This window comes from Nyctibius grandis, chromosome 7 (genome assembly GCF_013368605.1).
Source record: "Nyctibius grandis isolate bNycGra1 chromosome 7, bNycGra1.pri, whole genome shotgun sequence".
Taxonomy (NCBI): Eukaryota; Metazoa; Chordata; class Aves; order Nyctibiiformes; family Nyctibiidae; genus Nyctibius; species Nyctibius grandis.
The window spans coordinates 23,724,427-23,751,396 of record NC_090664.1 but is presented as its reverse complement, the minus strand read 5'-3'; the positions used below and the strand labels follow the sequence as shown (position 1 = coordinate 23,751,396).

The 26,970-nt window shown below is 41.1% G+C and overlaps 1 protein-coding gene across 1 annotated transcript in view; it reads left to right on the top strand.

The window, feature by feature from the left end:
- Nucleotides 1–2,500: 2,500 nt before the first annotated feature.
- The window catches only part of ITGB8 (integrin subunit beta 8), a 43,709-nt gene continuing 19,239 nt past the window's right edge, over nucleotides 2,501–26,970 (top strand). The window contains exons 1-5 of the mRNA XM_068405226.1: nucleotides 2,501–2,630; nucleotides 18,530–18,615; nucleotides 20,903–21,077; nucleotides 23,821–24,067; nucleotides 25,887–26,052. Of these exons, the coding sequence (XP_068261327.1) occupies nucleotides 2,501–2,630; nucleotides 18,530–18,615; nucleotides 20,903–21,077; nucleotides 23,821–24,067; nucleotides 25,887–26,052 (804 nt within the window). The remainder of the gene's footprint in view (nucleotides 2,631–18,529; nucleotides 18,616–20,902; nucleotides 21,078–23,820; nucleotides 24,068–25,886; nucleotides 26,053–26,970) is intronic.

Genomic DNA, 26,970 nt, shown 5'->3' with positions numbered 1-26,970 from the left:
CTTGAGGACAGAGCCATGATTCTTATGATAATTTAAGTTCTGATCTGGTAAAGAGATTCATACAGAATATATCCATGTGGAGTATTAGCTGTATTCTTCCTCCCATCGCTATGAAGGTAAAAATCCCAAAGTAGAGAGATCTCAGTTTCAGCAACTTTTGCTTCTGCTGGGATTTTGTTTAAAGATATTTCCTTGAATTTCTTTATGTCTCATCCTGGACCCTTTTTTTTCCAGATACATTTGAATCACTGTGAATTTGCAACATCATGACCCAGGAGTTAGACATTATAGTGTCAAATAGGAGTAAACCGAGTTTAGTTTAGTGCTGTTCTTTGAAATGAGATGCACTTGTGACAGGTGAACTAGCTCAGCACCCAGCTGAGCTCTCATGGGACAGGTAGTTCACTGCTTACACAGTTTGCAATTGTGACCACTGAAATCATAGAGCTCTTAGGTCAAGAATGCCACAATATTTGCAGTCATGTAGATGCTACCCTTTCATGTTAACCATCACTGCATATGGGTTTCTCACATCCCATATCCCCATTTGGGCCGTGGCCGCTTGAGGAATGACACTCAAATGGCTGAAACAGGGGATTTTTTCCAAGATGAAGCAGAAAGATGATAGTGTCTAAAAACTCCCAAGAGTGGGAGTATAGGACTGCTCCATTGCCATCTCTTCCTCAGCGATCTTGAACAAACCCAGCGTGTGTTCAGTTTCTGACCTTTGACATGCAGATGATAAACCATCCTTATCTCAGTGCCACAAGGCTTAGTGCAGGGTCTGGAAATGCTTTGACAGACACAGTCGTGAAGACTGCGTGAGAGAGCGCAGTACTTACACTGGTTGCATCTGCATTATTTATTAATGTTGTACCCTGCACAGGCAGACTTGGACGCTGCATTGAGATACTATTTTGGGACCCTGCACGCACTGGCATCTGTTCGGTAGTAAGAGAAACGAAGTGATGACACAGTGACGGCTATTGCTGCCTCTGTGCTCAGCCCAGAGGCCCCAAGGCCCAAGGCCGGTACACCTACCCCCGCGGCGGGGCCGTAACCCGGTGTGACAGGACGAGGTGCCCTGGTACGTTTCACCTGCCGGGAAAAGGCCTCCCCGGGGAGCGGAGCCCTCAAGAGGAAAACAACAGAGCTAACGACAGGAGAGGCAGGGAGCAGAGCGGGGCCGGGCAGGAGAACGTACCTAGGCCCGGCGGGGCTTTCCTGGCCTGCACTGCGAGGTACTTTCCGCCCGGCCCAGTGCACGGTTAACCTTTGCGTTACTCCCACTTCGCCCGAAGGGGTGGAAACTCCGAGCAGAAATTACTCGGGGAGGGCGATAGGAGCGGTAAAAGGAGGGGAGGTATTTTTAGGTAACGTGAAGTAATCGGTGGCGGCGGAGGGGGGGTGAGGAGGTGCGCCGTGGGAGGGCGGTTTGGCGGCCCGCAGCAGGGGCCGAGCGCGCTGCCGGCAGCGGGGCGAAGTGACGGCCCGGTGGGGGCCGGGAGTGTTCCTGAGGTCGGGGACAGCGACGAGGGATGAGGATGAGGAGGCGAGGATTAGGGTCGCACGAGCGCCCAGATGCGGCGGCCGGCTTCACAGGGAGAGAGGGCCACGACCGGCGGCTGGGCGGAGGGCTGCTGACAGGGCCGCCCTCCGCCGCGTCGGGCCGGGCCGTGCCGTGCCGGGGCGGCGGGGGCGGGCGGCGCGGCGCTGAGCCCGCGGCCTTCGTCCGCTTCCCCGCGGCGGTGCCAACAAAGGGCGCCGCGAGCCGCCGCCGAACAAAGAGGCGCGGGCGGGCGCCGTGACTTCATCGCCGGGCCCGGCCCCGCCCCCGCCCGCCCCCGCCCGGGGAACCTGCCCCGCTGCCGTCTCCTAGCAACCGGGGGGACCCGCGGGCCCGGCGCCCACCGACCGCGGCGGGGCCCGACGGCTCTGCGGACAGCCTGGGCGGCAGCGGCCGCGCTCCCGTTTCACCCTCTGGCCCCGCGGCGCGAAGAAGCGACCCCGGCGGCGGCTCGGGACGGCGGCGGGCAGCGCCCACCTGGCGGCGCGGCGCCCCGGCGGGGGTGCGCGGCGGGGGCGGGCGGGGGGCGGCAGCCGCGGTGGGGCGGGGACAGCCGCCGGGGCGGTTGTTTCCCTGAGGGAGGTGCGGTGCCAAGTGCCTCCCCGCGGCCGGGCAGCGGGGCGCCCCTTGAGCGTCGGGCTGGAGGCTGATGGAGGGAGCCGCTCTCCGCGCTCGGCCGGGGCCCCGCCGCCGCCGCTGCCTCCGCTGGGCCGCCTCTGGCGGGGCGCGGGGGCGCGGCGGGCGCTGCCCCTGAGATGCGGCGGCCCGCGCCCGCCCCGCCGCGCGCCCTACCTGTGCCGGGCCCGCCGCCGCCGCCCCTCCCCCGGCCCCGCCGCCGCCGCCCCCGCGGGGGCCGGGACTGAGCGCGCCGCGGCGCCCAGACGCGGCCCCGAGGAGAGGGCGAGGGAGCGGGAACGGTGCCGGCCGCGGCGCATGATGTGGGTGCCGCTGCTGGCGTGCCTCACCGCGGGGATCGTCTCCGTGCCCAAGTGCCAGCGCGGCCCCGGACCCCTCCTGGGGGCGGCCCGGTTGCTGGCGGCCGTGCCGGGACTCTGCCAGCGCCGTAAGTTGCCGTGCCCTTGGCTGCTTGGGGTTGGGATTGGGTTTGGTTTTGGCGCGGGGGCCGTGCGTGGGCGGAGGGCACGGCCGGGCTCGGCGGCTGCTCCCGGGGCACAGCCCTGACAGCTGGGGCCGCCCGGCGCCGCGGGCACACGCCACCCCGGCCGGCCAGGCGGAGCTGACGGGCGGAGGGTACCTGCGGGGAGCGCCGGGCTGGAACGGCTGGCCCCTGCCCAAACTTCACGCTGCTTGAGTACGGCTAGTGCGAGCCCGTGGTATAATTGTCCATCCCGGGGGCGTCCAGCCTCTACGGAGCCGTGGCAGCTCCCCGGGAGCGTGGGGACCCCACGTGGAGTGTCGCGCTCCAGGTTGCTGTGGGTCCTGAAGTGCCCGGTCACCCCCTGCAAGCCTCTGAGAAGCGGCACACAGAGTCCCCGGGAGGTCACAAGCTGCGGATGGACAGTTCTTAGGGGTGAAAACACTCGTTTCTACAACGTTTTTAAGGCATTTGGTGGCAGGGTTTAAAAGGGATAGAGTTACGGGAAGATTGTCTTCTCTTTAGCTTGGGGTAACGTGTATGCTGACAGTCCCCCGGAGCTGTGGTACTAGTAGTGGCAAAGGCTTTGGTAAATGTGGGTAACCCTTCAAATTGTGGAAGGGCTTCCCAAACCTCCGGGCATCAGTTTTGATGCGTGCAGGCTGAGGGGAGTCTGTGCAAGTGTACCTTGGATCATACAGCAGTTGATCAGGCAGAGCTATCAGATTTGTCCAGTAGTTCATAAAGGATCTTATTTGACTAGTAGTGGTCAGACAAGCAGATCAAGTTGTCAATCACCTTTCCTTCCCCCCCCCCCCCCTCCTTGTGGAATAAATACATATTCCAAGTTTAAGCCTGGAATTAATTTAAAACGTTAACATGTAACCTCTAAAAATACGATTTACAATGGGAACAATGTATTAGTTTTAAGTTCTTTATCGCATGTGTGACAAATTCATGCCTAATTCAGTGGGGTTTGCCCAGTGCTATGAAAAACAATGGAATAATTTGTTAACTTTCATAGGATAATTTATTTTGCTTTTTTGGCTTCATATTTTGAATTCAAAACCAAACTAAATGTCAATAGGAAAAATAAAATATAATATTATTAAATTTCTTACGAAACATGACATCTTGTATTTAGTATCCCAGATTCTTTTTTATGCAGTGTAATTGAGTTGAAAGGCTAATTGAAACTTTATGGAGAGGACAGTTCTGTGCCTGAATGCAGTGCTGAGCTTGCTCCTGGGTACGCCCTAGTGCAAATAATGCATCAGAACAGAATGCCATAGGGGAAGATTGTGCATGAGGCTTTTATGCCAAAGGATACTTACTGTCTTTGTTGTGCTTGATAGTGAAAATATACATGGGTGATAACGTCATGGGTTACGTATTTATTGTGACAACAGCTCCCAGATTGGGCAGACCGTAACTCAGAGAGACCTTGTCTTTTCTTCTTCATCTGAAACCTCTGCTAATTCATGAAAGCTGAAAGTCACACTGAATTCTTTCCTTCATACATAATCACTTTACAGGCTAGAGCCACAGTTAAAGAGGAATGTTTTCTTTTTCTGTGAATGAACACATGAAACTTTTCATTATTATTATTATTATTGTTATTGTTGTTGTTGTGTGCTTTTTACTTTTATTTGCGATAGCTCTATGAGCCAGTGCAGCACCACCTGTATTCTTTGAACTTCTGCAGGCTGCTCCAGGAGAGACTCTGGGCAGCAGCTCTGTGTACAGTTATTTGGCAGCACAGGCAGCCACTCCTCTTTGCTTCTGTCTTCACAGTGCTAGGCATGGAGAAGAGCATTGTGCTGTTCCCATGCCATCAGCAAGTTCAATTTATTTATGTGCAGAGTTGGCAGAACCTGCATATCTGTTGCATTGAATTTCCAGTTTTAAAAGAGGCTGGAAAGAATATGAAATCACAGAATCACAGAATCACAGAATGTTAGGGATTGGAAGGGACCTCGAAAGATCATCTAGTCCAATCCCCCTGCTGGAGCAGGATTGCCTAGATCATATCACACAGGAACGCGTCCAGGCGGGTTTTGAATGTCTCCAGAGAAGGAGACTCCACAACCTCTCTGGGCAGCCTGTTCCAGTGTTCAGTCACCCTCACCGTAAAGAAGTTTTTCCTCATATTTATGTGGAACCTCCTGTGTTCCAGCTTGCACACATTGCCCCTTGTCCTGTCAAGGGATGTCACTGAGAAGAGCCTGGCTCCATCCTCATGACACTTGCCCTTTACATATTTATAAATATTAATGAGGTCACCCCTCAGTCTCCTCTTCTCTAAGCTAAAGAGACCCAGCTCCCTCAGCCTCTCCTCATAAGGGAGATGTTCCACTCCCTTAATCATCTTCGTGGCTCTGCGCTGGACTCTCTCTAGCAGTTCCCTGTCCTTCTTGAACTGAGGGGCCCAGAACTGGACACAATATTCCAGATGCGGCCTCACCAGGGCAGAGTAGAGGGGGAGGAGAACCTCTCTTGACCTGCTAACCACACCCCTTCTAATACGCCCCAGGATGCCATTGGCCTTCTTGGCCACAAGGGCACACTGCTGGCTCATGGTCATCCTGCTGTCCACTAGGACCCCCAGGTCCCTTTCCTCTACGCTGCTCTCCAACAGGTCTGCTCCCAACTTGTACTGGTACAAGGGGTTGTTCTTGCCCAGATGCAGGACTCTACACTTGCCCTTGTTATATTTCATTAAATTTCTCCCCGCCCAACTCTCCAGCCTGTCCAGGTCTCTCTGAATGGCTGCGCAGCCTTCCGGCACATCAGCCACTCCTCCCAGTTTTGTGTCATCAGCGAACTTGCTGACAGTGCACTCTATTCCCTCATCCAACTCATTAATGAATATATTGAATAGTACTGGTCCTAGTACCAACCCTTGAGGGACTCCGCTAGACACAGACCTCCAGCTGGACTCTGTCCCATTGACCACCACTCTCTGGCTTCTTTCCTTCAGCCAGTTCACAATCCACCTCACTACCCGATCATCCAGACCACACTTCCTCAGTTTAGCTGCAAGGATGCTGTGGAAGACCGTGTCAAACGCTTTACTGAAATCGAGATAGACCACATCCACAGCTTTACCATCATCTATCCACCGGGTTACGTCCTCATAAAAGGCTATGAAGTTGGTTAAGCATGACTTCCACTTGGTGAAGCCGTGCTGAGTGCCCCTAATGATCCCCCTATCCTTGATGTGCCTAGAGACAGCACCAAGGACAAGTTGTTCCATCATCTTTCCAGGGATGGAGGTGAGGCTGACCGGTCTATAGTTACCCGGGTCCTCCTTCTTGCCCTTTTTGAAGACTGGAGTGACATTCGCTTTCCTCCAGTCCTCAGGCACCTCTCCCGTTGCCCACAACTTAGCAAAGATGATGGAGAGTGGCCTAGCAATGACTTCCGCCAGCTCCCTCAGCACCCGCGGGTGCATCCCATCAGGGCCCATGGATTTATGGACGTCCAGATTGCTTAATTGGTCCCTGACCCAGCCCTCATCTACCAAGACAGATTCCTCCTCTATCCTGACTTCTTCTGGGGCCGCAGGGGTCCGGGGCTCCTCAGGACAGCCTCCAGCAGTATAGACAGAGGCAAAGAAGGCATTCAGTAACTCCGCCTTCTTTTTATCCTCTGTCTCCAGGGCTCCCACCTCATTCATCAGTGGGCCTACATTGCCTCTAGTGTTGGCTTTACCTGCAATGTATTTGAAGAAGCCCTTTCTGTTGTCCTTGACCTCTCTTGCAAGGCTTAATTCCAAGGAGGCCTTAGCTTTCCTAGTTGCCTCCCTACATCCTCTGACAACAGACTTATATTCCTCCCAAGTGGCCAGCCCCTCCTTCCATGATCTGTACACCCTCTTCTTCCACTTGAGTTTGCCCAGCAGTTCCCTGTTTAACCATGCAGGTCTCCTGGTACCCTTCCTTGACTTCCTGCCTGTTGGGATGCTCTGATGTACATGGAACTCAAGTTTATTCATTCTTGTTGGAGCGTTTGTGGGTCTTCTAATTGAAAAATGGATGGTTTGATGCTACCTGAGGTATTTGTTCTGCAAACTGCAGTTTAAGATGTGAGGTAGTTACTGCTTGGGGATAAGTAAAGTTAGAATTTGGCCCCGGGTTCAGAGTTACAAGGAGCACAAAAGGAAATCTCACCACGCTGTAAAGCTGCAAGTCCCAAATTAAAGGTCCTATAAGCTCAGATAAAAAGGTTGGTGTTGCCCCCTTCTACAACGGGTGCCTTGTTCAGTAAGTCTTACCAAAGGAAATTTGCAGTTCACTAAGCCAACTAAAACAAATACCTGATATAAGAATGGAGCTAGTTCCACAGAGGTTTCTACAGATCCCAAATTTATATTTGAACACTAGAACTTGACAAACTCCTAAAGACATAAACCAGTGAACTGAATAAAAGCTGGATTCTACAGCGAGAGCACGTGTGTGCATTGTGTTAACCAGTAAGTGCTCCCTTCAGTGCAGACAGTCAGTTCCCTTCCCTTGTTCAGAAACTAAACTGTTGAAACTCTTTAGTTCTTATCTGCTGTATAAGCACACGGAATATGTAGGGCTTAAATACTGAGGAATGACTGATTGGTCAAGGTTAGCAGAGGACATTGGTTCAAATCTCAGCAGTGTCTCAAAAACAGTTTTTATGTATATTAAAATTTGAAAACTAGAGTATTTGGTGCTTTCAGAAATATCTAGGTAATCATTCCTGTATGAACGTCAAGTAAACAGTTTACTTCTGATGTGCACACAGGGATGGGATGGAGTGAAAATCTTTATCCCAAATTTAAGAGTTGTAGAACAGTCACACAACAATTCTGTTACATCATCGTGGTTGACAAATCTCCTGACCCTTTAAAAGTTGGTGTTTTCAGTCTTCTTTAGAGTGTCATTTGGAAAGACCAGTTAGGGGTTTTGCGAAAGCAGAGGATCTGTGATCATGGGAGGGAAAACCGTTAATTGATTTATCCCAATAGCATGACTTCTGATGCCAAACAGATTCATTAATGTTCCCTCATCTGGGTCTTTGGTGTTTTGCCAGTCTTGTCAGATTCTCATGTGCCTCTAGTTAGAAAGTTTCATAAATCATTACTGTGTTATTTCTCAAATGAATAGGAAAAGTCATTCAAACCACCCATGGAAGAGCTGGTTTTGAAGAGAGGTGGTTAGGAAATGTCACTGCACAGAACAAAAATGTCTGAAATAAATGATACGTCACGATATCTTTTACTGGTGTCTGTTGATTTCTCTTCTGCGCTGGCCCATTTCCTTTTGGGGCTCAGTGGAAGAAGCTGTGTTGCTGAAGGAAGTTGTGAAGGCAGCCTGAAGATTGCATGTGACAGGAATGCTCTGTACAGCAATTTGAAGAGGCAGTAGCTTCTTTTCTGGTCCTTAAACTTTCAAGGGCTGGAACTCTAACAGCTGAGTAAGCAGGAATTATATCCCATTAGTCAAGAGGCCTGAATGAATAAATTTGATTTTCCATTAAAGTACAATCTAATTTAATTTGCCTCCCCAGAGAATCAGAAAGATGTCAGAATGTGAGCTTTATGGGAGCTTAAGAAAATCTTCATCAACTAAGCCCTCATCTGGTTGTATATTCAACAAGGGGGCATTAAAACGTAAGATTATAATCTCCCTTATACTTCACAAAGTGCATAAATACTAGTAATATTTTTCAAATCTCTAGAAAGAACTCATGATGGCATGTCCATGTTAATTGTGTCTTGAATTTAGGACAATTTATATTAGTTACTAATCTACAGTAGGAGATATGAGAAGAGAAACATAAGATACTATATTTACAACTTGTGTAAGTTGACATGGGCTGCTGATATTTATCAAGACTTTTTCAGAAAATCAGATTCATCATCATTATTTATGGGAGTAAGTCCTTAGAAGCTAGGGATCTCACTTCTTTAGAACAGGCCTGACATAAGAAACATTAGCCTTATGGTACAAATAAAATCTACACTACATACATGAAGTATTTTATTTATCACCAATGTACATTTTAAAAGCTGTATATAGCAAAACCGTACTTTTTTAGTATTGGGATAGGTGTATCTTAGGCAGTGATTGGGATTTAATGAGTTCTGTCAGGGTAAGAAGGACAGGTGGAATGGCTTTGTGTTTTGAGCTTTAAAGTTTGTTCAGTGTTCTTAAAATGCATTAATGACACTAAAATCATATGTTGTATTTTCAAGAATCATATATGTGAACACTCCTGTGCTTTTACTGTAACTGGTAGTGCAGACATTTTGGTATAAAGCTGGCTTCTCAAGTTGAACGTACTGAAAACAAAATTCTGGAGAAGAATATAAATTCCTTTGTGTTAATAAACTTTTGTTTTTTTTTTTAATCAAATTCTTAAGGCCTTGGTGTTTCTTTTTCTACTTATGTCCTCCTTTCCAGCAAAATCTGTCTTCAAAGCTCCTGTATGTGTCCATTACTAATTGCTGACTTCTGTCTAACCAGTGGAAACATGTAATACTTCTTTCTGATCTGCTTAAATAGGCATAATTTATTATGGACAAAGTAGGATATGGTCTGTTATTCTTCTCTAAGCTCTTGAACTTTATTAAAAGATATTTTTTTTTCTTTTGACAGTTTACATAAATGAACTTGGGCTATTTAGTTTAGCTTTTGGGAAGGAAGTAGGGTCTAATGAATTATTTCACTGTCTACTGTAACAGAACCTTTCTTCAAGAAGAAAAGTAAGTTTCTTGCCAGCCATTCAGGATTCCCCCTTGTTTTGGTGGCAGAACAAGAATAACCCCTTGAGCAAAATGTAAGTGTTTCAGGATGATTGGAATTCACAGCATTAGAAAGCTGCCAAAGAAGCAGCTTCTAGCTGAGGCTATATTTGCCTTAATTGAGAAGTTTGCAAAGCTCGTAACTGACTTTTTTCTTCATATATTTCTATGCTTCCCATGACTTCATTGTCATATGCCTGCTATTACCCGTTGGTGACAGTAATGAGTCTGAAAGATTTATAATTATCAAAAGATATCAACACAGAGGTTTTAACTATAATTATTGGAGGAGGAAAATTCTGTAGCTTCAGGCAGGTGGAATGATGTTTTTATTTTTCTTCAGGCCCCTTCTCTGCTCCCTGACTTGGGAGTTAAGTTGTTAGCAGCAGCAATATTGCATTGGGTTCAAATTTTGAAAACTTAAGTATTTTGGTATTTTGCTGTTGTTGTAGCTGTGTTATGAATACAGCTGCATGAGGTATGGTGGCATCACAAAAGTAGTCCAAGTATGATTAAACCAGTAACTGCCCTTTCCAAAATAAATTCTCTTCCTTCTTGGTGTTCAAGGGAATTAGACTAAGTGAACTCCACTTGTTCTACTGTACTTAAGAGTATGATTTATTTCCATTTCATCTCTGTAGGGTGACAGGGTTTAGTACTGCGCTGAGGACAACTTCTTTCAGATGTGAGCTTCTTGCTGGCAAGCTGAACCAAGATCCCATCTTCTTGTACAAACAGGACTTCCAGGAAATAAGAAAACTTGAAATAGCTTACACTCTGGCACAAATGGTGCAAAATGACCTAAATGAAACTAATGACATCAACAAGCATGCTCTTCCAAGCTAAGCAAAACTGTTGGATTGCATTTTACTGTCAGAAATGTTGTGGCATTACTTCAGAACATTAAATAAACCACTACATGTTGAAAATCTTGAATTTGTGTGTTTGAAGGCTGTCCCTTACAGAGCATTTAAAGCGCACCTGCAGACCATACACGTATGTGGATACTTACTTGCATTCAAACAGTGTGTGTGCACCAGTAATTGTCGTTTGTATGCGAGTCTGCATATTTTATAGCCTGCAGTCATGTTTTGTGTAATCTTTGTCCCCATATTATAAAAACCTAACAAACAGGCTTATATAAACCTAAAATGGAGGTTGGCTAGTGTCTGTTCCTAGACAGGTATGGTTGGGTTTCATTTTTTTTTTGTTTGTGAACAATGCATGTATCTCCTATTTGAGAAACTAATTTCTCAGTATTCTTTTAGAAGATCTTTGTGTTCATCCATTTTTGATCTATATATCCAGAAAAGCACTGTAGTTTAACTCACCTTCAAAGGACTTTTAATTCATCTGTTAATCACCAAATGGGATCTTAAAGAGTCTTTTGTTCTGTGTTATCTCACAGTTAATTAAAATATGACATCTAACTGTTTCTGAATTCAAAGAGCATAAGAGTAACAAAAATAATTTAGGAGAAAATCCCAGAAAGTTTTTACCACATTCCATTTGTCTCAGGGCCAATAATCATGTTTGAAGATTGAAAGCCCTATTGAAAAGCAAATTACTGAAATAATAAATACCAAACGCTTTATATTCCAGAAGGCAATAACATTTTTAAAATAGCCCTGCTGAATAAATGCTCCTCCCAAACTTGTGCGCTACAAACTACAAGTCCTTGAAGAGTGGTGGTTATCCTTTCTGATACCAGTCTTAGCTTTTATTTAATATTCTTGAGGTTTTCTCATTGTAAGTGTAAACTATTATGTGTTCAATGTTTTGTTTTAACCCTGATATGTCTTCCTAATATACACATAGGCACAGTTTTTGGTTTGGGGCTTTTGGTTTGTTTCAAGGAAAACTTCTGTAAAAACACAATTCAGTTACCATTTTTTGTTCAGAATTGAGGGACTGGTTCCATTAGGTTTTCAGCTTTGAGAATTATGGTCTGAAATGCAGAGTAAGTTTGTTCCAACTCACGATGTATGTAGATAAAAGTAAGTGAAGTGTGCTGTTTGCATTGCTATGGACTACGAACCTGTGGATTGGGTGGTCTATGGTGAAACTCCTTGGGAAGAAATACTTCTGAGTTGTTGCCCATCCTCTGCACTGCCTCTGGGTTTGTGAATGAAGACACAGGGCCAGGAAGAAGTTGTGCTCTTATGGGGCAGAACAAGAGAATTTGGAGAAGACTAGATATGCAGTAGAAATGTAGATTAGGGAGGCAATTAAGGGTTGAGAGCCTGGTTTGAGGAGGTGGAGCTATAGGAGATGGTGGGAGATACACCTTGGACTTCTTTTATTCAAGGTTGAACATCTTAAGCAGGCAAAAAATAGTCACTTGTGTCTACCTTTATATTCATCATGACCTCATATTTAGGTAAAGACTTTATAGTATACACAGGAATATACTGACTATTCTAGGTTGTTGATGTGCTAGTTGCTAGCTGTGCTTACTAATGCACGAGAAATTGTATTAGCAATGAAATACGGCAGTAGCCGTTCCAGGCTTCGCTCAAGCAGCATGACTGTGTCCAAGCTGGCCAACTCCAAGGGTAATTCTAGCAGCTGGAAATGACTAGAGTATAATGATTCTTATGCCCGTGTTCCATCCTAGGAAACAAGGGAATTAACACAGCTCTGCACATCCTGAAGTTCCCTTTAAATCAAGGCATTTAATAATAAAAGATTTAAGCTCTCTGTTTCCATATGCTTTGCATTTTTATTGGTGAAAAGCTGTGCAAACAGGACCATCAAACCTGTGCAATAAAAGCTAATGGCTGTGGGAAATGAGTCTCTTCTAATGATATAATCGCAGTAAATTGTCCTGTATGATTTTATTTGCAAGAGACAGAATAGGTTTGTTTCAAAAACCAGTCTTTGACTCCTTGTTTGCAGGCATGCGTTGCATCAACAAAATTTAACTATCTATCTCCCGTAAACGCAGGAAGTTTCATAGAAAGGAGAGGCTACAAGTAAAGTTGGCCAAGAAACAAAAATTGTATTGTGAAAAATTTCAAGGTTACATTGCTTGTTTTCATTCTGTATTGTGGCTTGGGAACAAAGTCAGTCTGGAGTAGTCAATAGCTCTGTCTCCCACAGTCAAGGTCATGCTTGAGGCTATGGTTTGAATGCTGTGTTTGTGAGTCCTAACTGCTATACCAGTAGCTATTTTGGGTAGTACCTTTTCCAAAACGCTGCTGTATGCATCTTTCTGACAAAATAAAAAAAAAAAAATCCTTAAAATTTATATATATACATGAAAAACTTGAGCTTATATGCATCTGTTTGAGGCTTCTGTTCTCCAAGTTTGCCTCTTGAATGAAGTGCAACATTCATATAAGTGATTGATAGAACTTTTCAGAGAGATGAGGCTAAGAAAGACACATGTAGGCTCAGAGAGGTGTGAGGAGTACTCCCTTGAAGCCTAGTGTCTATATGATTCCCTAATTATGGAAGTGTCCATACACTGCTTGGGAACTCCATCTCCACGTGCCGTTGCACAGCAGACTTATGATACATTTGCCGTCCTCCAGCATCAGCTACGACTGTCCTTTTCTGCCAGAGCTTTCCTAATGCTGTGTTGACAGAGGTCTCCCCCTTTTCCTCCTCCCTTTTGCCTTTGTCTTGTTCAGCTGATATCCATCATCAGTTCTCTCGAGTGGCATCACTCAGACCTTGCACAATGTGCAAAAAAAGGAAGATCTTGGTTATTTTGCTGCATAGTTTGCAAAGGCGTGAACTCTCATACAGTGAGGCAGACTGCTGCCTTACTTTCCATTTTGATGGCTTTTTATATCATTTGTGTCACTCTCAGTAATGCCCCTCATGTTCATAGGATACTGTGTTCATACAGTAATGCAGATTAACTGGGGAATCCCAAAAGCATCAGGGGGATATTGTCAGGGTTAGGAATGGGAGCCCATTATCAGTCATCAGGACTTGTTCGCTAGTGATGCTTTTCACTGCATTTTCACTGTCCAGATGTGCATGTATACTTCTTATTTATGTCTCATTTATATCTCTTGTCTTCTCTATAACCACATTCTGGTTTATCTCTTCCAGTATACTCCATTTTTCTTTTTAGGAACACTGTAACACTTGATAATTATTTTTTTTTAATGACTAGAGAAAAAGAAAGTCTAAGGTGTTTTTTGGTTTGGGAGTTTTTTTGTTTGCTTGGATTTTTTAACGGAAAGGTGTTTTTACTCACTTGCCATGTTTACAGAAGTATTTTTCCTTTTACTCACTTGCCAGGTTAACAGAAATATTTTTCCAGGGCTCAGGATTTAACAGTGCCAGTCATGTTTTGCACCTTTCTTTTACACATCTTCTTTTTCTTAGCAAACGCATGTGTCTCGTACATGCCGAGTTTTAGTTTAGTGCTGCTTCTCTTGCTGGTAAAGGATATTTTCAAATCCAGTGTGCAGCTTAGCTCCTGTGTGAATAGTGAAACTGAAGTGGACAACCATTAATAGAGAAATGAAACCAATTAACAAATCCAGTATGTAATAGAAAAAAGGGAGAGGGAAGAAAAGTTGTCTGTTTTTTTTGGTCAAGCAATCTTAGGAATTTATTATAAAGCATAAGAGATGTACAGTTTTCAAGTTGAAATCTCCTTTTCTGGGCAAGGGTGAGGACCTCCTAAAGCTGATTCTGAGGCGTACCTTGTAACCCTCTTGGAAAAACTGGTGGTGACAAAGCGTGTTTTTAAAGCCTGGGCATTGTGCACAAAGGGTAGAGAGAATTGCTGCTTGTTTGGAAAAAGGGGGGAAAAAACCCTAATTCCCAGGTTAGGTTTTAGGATTGGCAGTTAAAGCACAGGCACTCATTTTTTCCTTGTAATCTGAGCAAGTAAGTGTCAGACACAATAATCATGGAAAAAATTCCCCCTCTCTAACGTTTTTACAATGCTTTTCATTGTATCTGCACATTCAGGCAAAGCGAATTGAGAAGCTGTGGGTTAGCGGGGACAATTACTGCCTGTCCCCTCTGCAGGAGTCACGTTTAGCTCCTGAAGACAGACAGAAAAGATAACTGCAGTATACTGCATAAAAGCTGCAACTCTCCCCCCGAAGTGATGCTACACGCAGGTTACTGAAGGCCACATTATCTGTGGAGAGGGACAGCCTGGCTGATTGCTGCCCTAGAACAAGATTGGATACAGAATTTAAGTAAGAAAGCTCTGTAGAGGCTAGATAATTTCATGTCTTCTTGCCTTAACTAGTGTTCAACAGTCTGAGGACCATGATCCGGGAATATAAGCTGTAGTTACATTTTGGCTTTCTCTTTTAAGAAAGCAAATGGTACACCTTCCAAAAACAGCAAAACATGTACCAACAGTGAAGTTGATATAAATCTGAATTCTTGGCTGTATTTGAACAAAGTGCTGTCTGTTTGAAAACCTGTTTAACATCCCCTCTCGAACACCAGTGTGCATTATTGTTATTCCATCTCTGAGATAAATACCCTGATCATGATAGTTATTTTCATAACAGGGAGGCAGGATAAGATTATAACATATATATTTGTCTTGCCTTAATCTCTCTTGTTGGTGAGAATTTAGGCTTGCCACACCTGTGATCAATGTAAATAGCTGCAGTCGTTGGAGCGCGGTTGTATTTTGTGGAGGAGGCTGGAAAAGTGCAGTTTAACCTGCTGCACTCACTTTTATTATATGCATATGCCTCTGCAGTTCCCAGCACAAAATTTGGCCCTTGTTGAAAATACCTTTTGGCATACATCAATTATAACTAAGCCAGTAGAAACTTGCCCTTAGCTTTGGCTGAACAGTAACTCAGTCTTTTCTGGACGGTTTTTGGTGAAGTCGCAGGAAAAATCTCAGTTCTTTTTTCAGCCAACTCATTAAAAAAAGTTTCTTGCTTTAGCATATGATTTTTAAAAGACACTGAGAATTTTATACTAAATCAATATGGTTTTAGAGTAGGCTTATAACTAAATAATAAATATTTGTTGAATGAAAGCATGTCCATAAATGTTACTGCTATAAGGGACTATGTACTTGGGAACTACAGTAGTGATGTAGCCAGAATGTGTCTTGGGCATTAATAAACCTTTTTCAAGTTTCTCTTCAGCCAAAAAAAGTCAGCTTTTTGAGCCAATGGTACCAAGGTTGTCAACTGCCAGTCCGTGACTTCATGTTGTGAAAAATGGGGCTTTTGAGACTGGAGAGTTATCAGCAAAGAGATTTCCATCCAGCAATACTGTATATCTCATTTGTTAAAGCATTTCATCTGCCATGATCACATTAAAAACCCAAACTGTATTTTAAGATCTTTTCTTCTGCCTTAGCAGTTTAGAAAGACATACTCTTCCCCCCCAGTACTTTATCACACAGGTTGTATTAATAAACTAAATCAAGCTTCAATAGATTCAGTACCTAAACTAACCATACAGAAAAAAAATTCGGGACAATTACTTTTCAGTCAGTTTTCCAAAGCATCTGGAAATATGGTACAGTTGTTCCAGTCATAGACACATAGTATTTTTTTTAGCAAGTGCACATTACAGTAAGACATGGAATGTTTTGTTACATGGTCTTTGGCATTTAGTTTTGGGAAATGTGTGTGATGCAGATAGGATTATACGTTTTAAGAAAGGAGTCTCAGAAATTACTGCAGGAAATGAATTAGGCCAAACTCATTATTTGGTTTAGTTTGGTTTACTGATTATGATGGCCAGGAATTAGTTTGGCTTATTCCTTATCTGTATAGCTAGATACACAGATCTCTGATTTCTTCCTGACAACTATTTATTCTTGTCAGAACAGCTCATTCTCTTATAGGGGACGTTACTTGATCGGTAACTTCAAAGTTCATGTCATCTCCTCCCTGTTTTGTCCCATGCTGGTCTTTACCCACTGTCACACTTCACATCAGCAATTCTTATCTTTTCTTGTCCTTTTAAACTTTTACTGAATCCATCACTTTACTCTGTTTTTCTTGTGTTGTGTTTCATCTTTACTGTCTTTGGCATCCAGTTGAAGATGGGAGTGATGTTTCTGTGCCAAGAACAATTACATTCCTTTTATTTTTACTCCTTCAACAACTTTTCATCCTGTGTCTTTGCACTTTACCAATACTGTCTAGAAAGGGATCTGTGGCAAGCTCCACAGCCCTGTGCATGTAGGTACCTACCTGGAATCCTCACCCCTGTTCTCCTCTCCTGCGGTTTGTGGTAACTTTTTTCTGTGGCCTCCAGGTCTGCTCTTTCAGACTGCAGAACATAAAGCGCTGTTGCCATCTTCTTATAAATGCAAAGAAGTTTTATTGTGTCAGTGCTGAATGAGCTTGCTGTCATTTCACATCCAAGTCAAACTTGCTGTATTTGTTTTTATAACAAACAAACAAAAACCTTTTGGATTTTGTCTTGTTCTTTTCTCTCTCCTTAGCAACTCCTCCTTTATTTATCCCTGCCCACCTCTCCCACCCTTTAATCAGTTTTCCCTCTGTTCCAGCACCTTCCTGGGCTGCTTTTCAGTTTATCGTTTCTGATATCTATAAGAGTTTCTCTCCCTTTCGTATACATTTATTTTCTCACATTGTCTGCATGGCAAAAATTGTCAACAGCAGTTTATATGAAACAGAAATATAGATCTGACCTTTGAAATTAATGAAATTGCCACTAACCTATATGTTATCAGTATAATGCTGCAATCGTTCTGTACTAGGCTTTTCTATTTTGTTAATACTGATAATGGTATATATGTTGTTGATACTAATAACTTGCAAGCTGTGATTAGCTCCTTGGATCATCAGTTATTCAAAGTGACCCATTGAGGACTAGCTGTTCATGTGATACAGGATCTCATCTTTGAACCCATAGCTGAAATCAGTTAAATAAAGATAAAAAAGATATTTTAGTATGTGTTTTTCTAATGCAGCTTTTCACTGTGAGAAGTTGCTCTCATTACTCTAAAAAGAGAGATGGTTTGCATTATTGCAGGTTGGAAAGAAAGAATCTGAGCAGCAGTACATGTAGCCAAAACTTTGGATGATAAACAAACCTTTCTTCAAACTGCTTTGGTACAATGATACGTGCATTATCATGATGGAGCAATTAAGAGATGTAGCCTTTCCTATATGCAATAATGAATTTTATTTTGTTTCCAGTATATTTTATAATCATATAATATGCCATGCTGAATATGCCACTACGGAGTGTTGTTAAACAGCACTACTACTGTGCTGTGCACTGAAAAGTCATATTACGTGCCTTCCTCATAGCTCTTGGCAGGAGAATTCTGCCTCATGTAGAGGCACACTGGTCTGCAAGGGCCTTGTGCTGAGCGTGCTGAAAGGATACGCTAATGCTGACATTCAAGTTGAGCTGACCAGGTCCCTTGAAAAGTCTATCTCTTCTTCTCAATTCCGACTGCCAAAATTTCATAGCAAAGAGTAGTAACTTAAGCAGTGGCCTATAAAACAAAGCTGTGAAAAGGGTATAAAGGCCTTTGCTGATAGACCTGTTAGTAGGCACAATTTCTGCAGTTGTTAGTACAGAATGATGTGTCTTCAATCTGTGACACACATAATGTTGGATAAATTTGTATTTGCTTCTGGAAAAAAAAAAAAACTGTCTCTTCTGGGAAACAATTCATTGCGGAAAATGCAGAGGGGAAATATTTATAGAAGGTGAGAAAATATTTTGGGTTCCATGTGGAGTGAATAATGAGTAACTCAGTCAAGTGTAAATGCCTTAAAAGGAAAATGTCTATGAAGAGATAAGCTACCTGGTAAATTTTTTCTGTTAGGCAGTAAATCAGCAAGGTACATGCCAAAGATAAACTTTCACTTCAAAATTATGCTAAATCAGGATCTTAAAAATTTGGCCTTGAGAATGGAGTTTATTCAATTTGTACATATAGTTCTAGACTGTAGATAAAAAAAAATGCTGCAAGTATTCCCTTACTGGGCTGCCTTTGTTCTGTTTTACTTCTGTTTGGATACGTTGTCACCACTCTTAATCTGGTGAAGTAATTTTTGAAATCTTGGTTTAAAATTAGGTATTTTACAATTCCCATATATCATCATAAATCATGAATGTTTGGTGTTGTTTTTCATTGCAGCGGAAAACAGATGTGCCACTTCAAATGCAGTAACATGCACAAAGTGTCTTGCTTTGGGTCCAGAGTGTGGATGGTGCGCTCAAGAGGTATGGCATTTTCTTATTTACTTTTGACTTTATATTTTAGCTGCTTCTGATCTTTATAAAGGTAAAAACTTTTAAACTGTGAAAATTGTAGTGAGAAATAGCAAGAAAATCTTTAAATGATCTCTGGAGACAGAACCTGAGAAATCATGTGAAATATATTTTGTTTCCAAAGGAGAAAATACCATCTTTTATTTGGAAAATTGCAGTAATTTTAAGTAAAGTGAGAACTTTTTAATGCATTCCATCTGCTTTGCAGACAGCTTTGGCAGAGTTATAGTAGCTTTGAGAGTTCAACGGTTTTTGGCTTCAAAAGCAAAATTACTTATCAGTAATTTATATTAAGTCCTCATTATATATCAGAGCAAGTCTATACATATATGCCTATTGCATTTAGCAAAAGATTTTACTAACAGTGGAGTTAACTTTGACTTCACCATATATTTTGCTGCTGTCACAAATGGATAAAATTATACTTTTCTTATTTTGACACGTGAAGCTATCAGTTCTGACACTTATCACAGAAGATAGATCTTAGGTAGCAAGAATTATTCTGAAATTGTTATTGCTTTGCAAACTGTAAGAATATGTGAATTTCTGGTTTTGTTTGACAGAAAAAAACAGTTGGATTTGAAGAATATCACTGACATGAAGGTCACATGCAAATTAGCTGTAGTAGCTTTCAGGTTAGCAGAGAAGGTAGATAAGTTCCTAGGGTGTGCCTGGAGGAGATAAAGAGTGTAAGGCACTGGTGTAACTTTATCTGAGATACTGTGTCTTGGAATGATTAACTTAGGCCGCAAAAAGTGTAAGGATAAGTAATGCAATAGAGGCATGGAGAGCTTGTTTTACAAGAGAAGCCTTACGGCATGTGTAGATGGCACAATAGTTTACAATGTGGAGTGGTCCATTATTGTGGCCTGCTGTCATCTTACAAAGGGCACAATTTTATCCTGCTACATCTGTATTTATCATGGAACAGCACTTCTTAGCTTTCCAGTGCTATGAAGCTGCAGTAGGTCTTCTAACTAGGTGCTCAGATTTGACCAGGTTTCACTTCTGCCCTGCTTCTCTTTCTTCACTTCTCATGTCAATCGTGAGAGCTGTTCTTTATACATTTAAAAATCCACCTTTTTGAAATTTATATACATCAAAAAGAGTATATAAATAGCCGTAACCTAAAAAGTTGTCCCTGTTGTCTACGTTAAAGAAGGTTATGGAAAAAATATATCAGAGGTAGACTACAAAAATGAGTTGGGACTTGGAAAACAAGATACATGACTGTTGAGTCTCATTCTTCAGGGGCTTTCTCTGGTCTTTTCAGAGTCTGGATGACTATTCTCTAATACACGGTTGGCTGTATGCACTTTTTGATTGTTTATTTTCCCCATTTGCCTCTGAAATATCAGAGATTGTCCATTGTTTGGTCTCCAGCTGTGGCTGGGATGGACCAATGCTTTGAAAGAGTACAAAGGATCTTGTCCTTTTTTTCCTTGCATGATCAGAATCATGTTAATCATCAGATTTGTGGTCAGGAAGAAATTTTGCATTGGATCACGTTGGCACAATTTTGGCAAATTTGCCCTTTCACTGCAACAAAGGATGTGCTGCTTCTAAGATCATCCCGCTACTAATCACTTTTCTGTTGTTACAGGGGCTTTTTTATGTTGGTGGCATCTTAAACTGCCCAGTCTTGTACTACATAGCTTCCTTTTTACTGGGGATTGAAATGATATAGGCCAGCTGTACTTTGGATTTGGTGTAGGGTATGGGGCAAAATGTAAACATCTGGGATAGACAAATTCAGGTTAGATAACTCTAAAGCTGACTTCTGCTGCTACTTTTAAATATTAGCCTAAGTAACATTACCCTTGGATTCCTCTGAAAACTAACCTGTTTTGATGTTGTGTGAATGACACTTTATTGGTATAACTAACTCATAGCATAGCACAGAACTTTTTTTAGTGACATAATGACAGTACGTGGTTTCCTTTTTCTCCAAAGTCAGCTTGTACTGATTGTGCAAGATTCTTTTTCTCATACAAAAGTTTTGTCCTTTGTAGAAAAAAGTCATTGTGGCAATTAGGTTTAACTTCTAATTTAAATATTTTGTCATTGCCCTTATTAAAAACATATGGCTTCCATGAACTTGTTCTACAATTTGTGCAATTATAGTAGCATATTTTATTGTTTCAAAGACTATTATTTTGTTTTTCTCTTTCCTTTGAAGATACTACAGTTGTTTTTCTCAGCTCAGATTGTTTTGTACTTTTTGTCTCTTATAAAACAGGATTTCATGGCTGACACAACACAGAAGGGACGCTGTGACACTGTTTTCAACTTAATGAAAAGAGGCTGCCAATCAGATTTTGTAGAAAATCCCACAGTTCATGTCACAATACCCAGTGACCATGAAACAAATACACAAGTGACACCAGGAAAAGTTTCAGTCCAACTGCGTCCAGGTTGGGTTGTCTCTAACACATTGATTTTATAGTCAATTTAAACTAAATACAATAATATTAAGTACAAATATTTTGTGAAGAAGCAGCTGGAATAATAATTTTGAAGAATGATGCTATAACCTTATATTGTAGGACTATGATGGTGTTGCTCCCATATTCAAGTATGGTCTTCAGCAAGAAGTGTTTCTGTCAAACACAGCTGAAGGTCAGAATAATGCAAGTAATAAGTGGAAAAGGGATTTTAGATAGTCTTTTCTGTTATGGTTTCTTGATTCTTTTTCTTTAGCCACTTACACAAATAGTTTTGCCTTACATGCATATAAACTGTATTCCTTACTGAAAGTACATTGGGTTAGAATTCATAAATTCATCATTTGATAAGCTTCTTGATCGTTTGGTTACTTTTAAGTGCATGACTAGACAACTATGAAGACACCAATGCCAATGTATAAGAAAGGACTGAATTCCTAAAGGAGACTTAGGTATTCACTGCCTAACATTTCATTTATAAAATGTGAGACACTTGGCCCTAATAGAATCTACAAGTCCCTTTATGGATCTGAGATTTTCTAGTATATCTCTATTTGCCTAAGCTGAACTTGAGTTAAATCAATGTTATGTTCTCTGTCTCTAAAAGAGCTGTAGCCAACAGCAGAAGTGGAAGGTGATATAAAGGATGCAGAGTATGTTTCATATCATAAAATTTAATTTATATTAAATTAATGATAGTTGGAGAAAGAAATATGTCATTTAAGAGGGATTAGTCTTTTGTAGAAAAACATTAAGTGAACAGGAAAAGTCTGAGTTACCAAAGTATCTTTCTGATCTTCACTGTATAAAAGATAATTTTCTGTCAATTACAAGGAAAAAAGGAAGGATCTGCATGAGTGTAAAGCACAAAGGAATTCTGGGTTTCCATCTTTATAATAATAAAACTAAGAAAGTAACATCAATATTTCCTCTCCTTTCCCTACTCTCCTTCCAAAGAAATGACTGATACTCTGCTTTGTACTGAGAAATGGTCTCAGGAACTGAGATAGCTCTAGAAGTGTCTGTAATCACATTCATTTCCAAAGGCATACTGGATTCACAGAAAACACTTAACTTTCTAAAATTTGGTTTAATGAACCTTTTTGCCAGTAAATAGTGAAATTAAGTTCGGGGTTCCATGTGCTTTGCTTGAAGCTCTTGCATCAGGGGGACAAAAGAATGAAATTCCAAAGACTCCAGAAAAATAACTTCTGATATGTAGACATCCTGCCCGTATTTTATTCCCCAGGGAAGTACACAGAGATACAACTACAGTTGTGCCTCAAAACAGAAATTTGATACAGTATAATCATGCAGACAAAGATGTTTTGTTTTGATACTGGTTTTTTTTGTCACTGTTTACGTATACCCAACTGTCAGGATTTATGTGGGAAAAAATAAAAGCTGCACGCAACATCTCACTGCATGCAAACTGAAGACCTGCAAGGGTCATTTGCATAAAGTAATTCGATTTACATTGGCAAAGAGGAAACACATAAGTTACAGCACACTGGAATTCTGTTTTCTTCATGCAAGATCTGATACAGACAAATCCTGAAGTTTTCAGGTGGATTATTTTCAAAGACCATTGGAAGAAAGTACTTTGCATATTTAACTTCTCTGGGTCAGATCTTTGTTACATGTACTTTAATTATGCTATCTAGCAATGTCATAGGCACTAGTCAATGTCATGAATAAATAAGTCACATTTCAGGTGTTTTTTTTAGTGAATCTGTTTCTGAATGTGTTCAGATAGCTTTTATTGAAAACCTGCGTAATTCTTCTATAATGTCTCCCTTCCTCCTGTCCTTTGCTGTATCTTCATTGCATAACACTGAATTATGTTCTGCACTCATCACGTGAAGATCCTACTCCATGATTTCTTCTGTAAACTCACACTTTGGGTGAACAATTTGAAGTCATGCATTGCTGTACTTACATTGCCCATACTCCAGTCACTTCACTCTGCTGGCGTTACAGAATATTACACAAGCAAAAATGTGGGGACTACTTTTAGTGGCTTCCAAAGCATTAACTTTTTTATTACATACGAGAGCGTGATGTGGTTCTGCAGGAGAGACAGAAGTTTGCCATCTTGAAATAAGAGTTCTGTTTTGTATACACCAAAAGGTGGACTTTTTGAATATTAAAACCTTTTTTTTAAAAAAGTATTTTGATACTACTGAGTTTTCTCATAGAATCTTTGGAAGTAGATTGGTGTAAACTTGAAGCATAATTTACATGAGTTTTTTAGGCTGTGCTGTCTTTATGGTACACGTGTAGTTTTAGACTCATAAGACAAACAGTTTGCAGGATGCACTTACATACTTAGAAGTGTCAACCTTGAAGTGACTGACCACAATTTTATGCAGATCTGTGTCCTTTGTGAGTCATAACTGCTTTTTGGTATAATGCCAAAGGGATTGCATAATCAGGAATTTAAAAGAAAATGGAGAGAAGTCAGATTTTTACAATAAATCACACAGTGCTCCAAGAAAAAAAAAAGCAAGATGTTCTACAAAGAGCCCCTTTATGGCTTATTTTTTAATGATGATTCAAAGTTTCATTTACTCTTGGGAGGTTTTCTTGTTTGTTTGTTTTCCTATTTGCTGACAGAAACTACTTTGTGCTGAGGTTGCTACAAAAATAAATATATTTTTAAGAGTGTCCATTCAAAAATAGTAAATAAACTTATTTGTTTCCTTTGAATCAGGAAGTGAAGCAAACTTTACGTTAAAAGTTCGTCCTCTAGAGAAATACCCTGTGGATCTTTATTATTTAGTTGATGTCTCAGCCTCTATGCACAACAATATAGAAAAACTAAATTCCGTTGGATTTGCCTTATCTAAAAAGATGGCGAATATTTCTCTTGATTTTCGACTTGGATTTGGATCCTATGTGGATAAAACTGTGTCACCCTATATTAGCATTCATCCAGGTAGAATCCATAACCAATGCAGGTATGTAGTCTTTGTATGTTTACTGTAACACTGAGAAATTATTTAATTACACAAATATGCATTGTGCGTATTTATTTTTCAAGCTCTTCAGAATCTCTCTTTGTTTCATTATACCTTGGTTCTCCAGCAAAGTTCCTAAGAAAATGCTGAAAATTATTATACAATGATTGATTACTTCTGAAATATCTGGTGAGCAATTTCAGAAAAACTGTTTCTGTATCAGAAAAAATGTGCAATATTTTCTTTCACAAAACAAGCCAAACAACATGCTGCTTTGGTATATTTGAATACATTTTGCATTTAATTTTATAGTCAACCGTTGTGTTCTTAGTTATTTTGGATATACGTTGCCTAGATTCATCACGAAGTTTTGTACTTTTTGACCTAGGACTTCTCTTTTGGTGTATGATTGTGTATTCATGAAATCTTTTCATAACACTCTACTTTTGTCGACGTGATGCAGTTTCTTTCAGCTCATTTAATGAACAAAAGCAATCCTCTGATCTAATTCCACGGTTGTAATATGAATGAACTCCCATTTTAAATAAGAAATGTGTTCTGGCTTGCATTTCTTTTTTCATGCCACGTCTTTTATACCTCGCGTTCAGCACTTACATAAAGTGAGGGATCACTTCCAAAACCTTCTGGAGAACAAGATTAATCATAATCAATTCAAATCTGTATAAAATATAATACTTGGAAAACAGAATACTAACTATTCATACCTGCTTGGGTCATTATTATCTTTCCTGGGAAGGCATGATCCAAAGTTCTGTGAAGTCCATAAGTATCTTTTTTCATTTCAGTGATTTTTGAATTGGGTATTAGTAGTAGAATTCATTCGGTAGTTATAAATGTCTATGTCTGAGGTAGTCCTCTAGACTGTCTATATAGTCAGTGGAGATCAGTTAGCACTGCCAGGACACGATTCATTTTGCCTAAAAGTAGACATCTGCAGAGGTATTAATCCTTACAGTGCCAGTTTCTCTTCATTAACTGTAAATTGAGTCGGGGGCAGGCAGGTTATAGTCCAGATACCTACACTGTATGCAACGGAAGGTAAGTGGGATGAAACCTGCTCAGCATCTCTGAATGAGATGAGCACCTGAGCTTGTACTGTAAATTCCACTGCCCTCAACGGGTCGCAGAGCCGCAACCTGTACAAGTGCTATGGCATTAGCTTACTTATGTCAGACTTCATCCTTTCTCCCCTTGTATATAATTTCAAAAAGTATCATTTACAACTAAGATGATGCAGTACATGGAGTTTCCTATCCATTTAATGAGGTAACTGTCACTAATCTCAACATTAGCTTTATGTATATTTACCTATTAATAGTGGATGTAGGAACTTAAATTTTATTTTAGTTTTGATCCAGTAGCCCACGTATCAGGCTATTAAAGGATCTTAATGCTGCGGCTTAACAGCCCTTTCTCACGATAATGAAAAGCAAAGCTGTACTGCTTCATAGATGTTCCAAAAGGGATGATATGCTCTCTGAGATCACACCATTGCTCACATCATGTTTCTTCTCATTCTGTACAGAAACGTTACATATGTACTGTTACTATATGAACTAAATTATATTGTATACATTTCTATAACATGCAAAAAAATCTGTTGCTTATAGTAAATACAAACTAATCCCCACTGAACTTAACCTCACTTGAAGTTATTTTTCTTTCCTTAAGTATTTTTTTACTGTGGATATATACATCTTCATTAGTAACAGGATTTTATGTGTTGATAGGGAATATTCTCCTTCAAATGGAAAATATGGAATGTGTTAGACTTTACTTTTGTTTTGTTTTTGTACAGTGATTATAATTTAGATTGTATGCCTCCTCACGGTTATATTCACGTGCTATCCCTGACTGACAATATAGCAGAATTCAGAAATGCAGTGAATAAACAAAAGATTTCTGGAAATATTGATACACCTGAAGGGGGTTTTGATGCGATGCTCCAAGCAGCTGTGTGCCAGGTAAGGAGCTTATTAACAAAAGACTAAATGGTAGTTCAGATGCGGAGACAGAGAAAGAGATAGATATATATAGAGGTACAACAGTGCTCAGTGTTACTGAATTCAAAATGTCAGTTATAGGGCTGATAATAGTAAGATTTCTTCCTCCTTTTCCATTATATCCCCTTTAGCTATACATTTCTGTTTCCCATTGAAACTGATAACGGAGAGCAAAAGGAAATATTTTTCAATGTTGGGAATGTTCTTCGAAGTCTGACTTTAACCAGCCTAACCAACATAGGATGGACAATGAAAGCAACTGCTTCTTGCTTGAACAGGCACATGTATTAATTTCAGCCAATTACAAAATTCATTTAAAAAGTCATTAAAGCCTTCCTCGTGTTCCTAAGTGAAGACATTTCTAAGTGAAGACATTAGACATTTCTTCTACTTAGGAACGCATTTGAAAACTGAAGGATCAGTTATATACCTTCTCGTGTAGATAAGGAAAACAAATGCACTTCAGTGTTATCTCAGCTTCTGAAGAGTTCATATTTAAAAACAGTACAAATCAACTAAAACTTAACTTTTGTATATTAAGAAAATTGCATCATCATCTCTACCATGCAGAAAGGGATGGAAAAGATCTACATCAGTTGTTCCCAAGCTATAAGCATATTAAATAATAAGAAATTGTTTGTTCTAAAGGACTGTTTTGCATGTTGTTTTTCTTCTGTGCCTAACAGTACAATAGAAATTCTGAAAGTTGGCTGATTTATGGGTTTGCTAAAGCTCTATAAGATAGTCTTTCTGGTCCTCTTAAAGGAAGTAATTCAACTCCTCTCCAAATCACAGGCATTTGGTGTGTTTCTCATTCATTGGGATGATGTCAGGACAATTTTTTTATCTTGTCCATGTACACATTCTTTTTTATGGAGT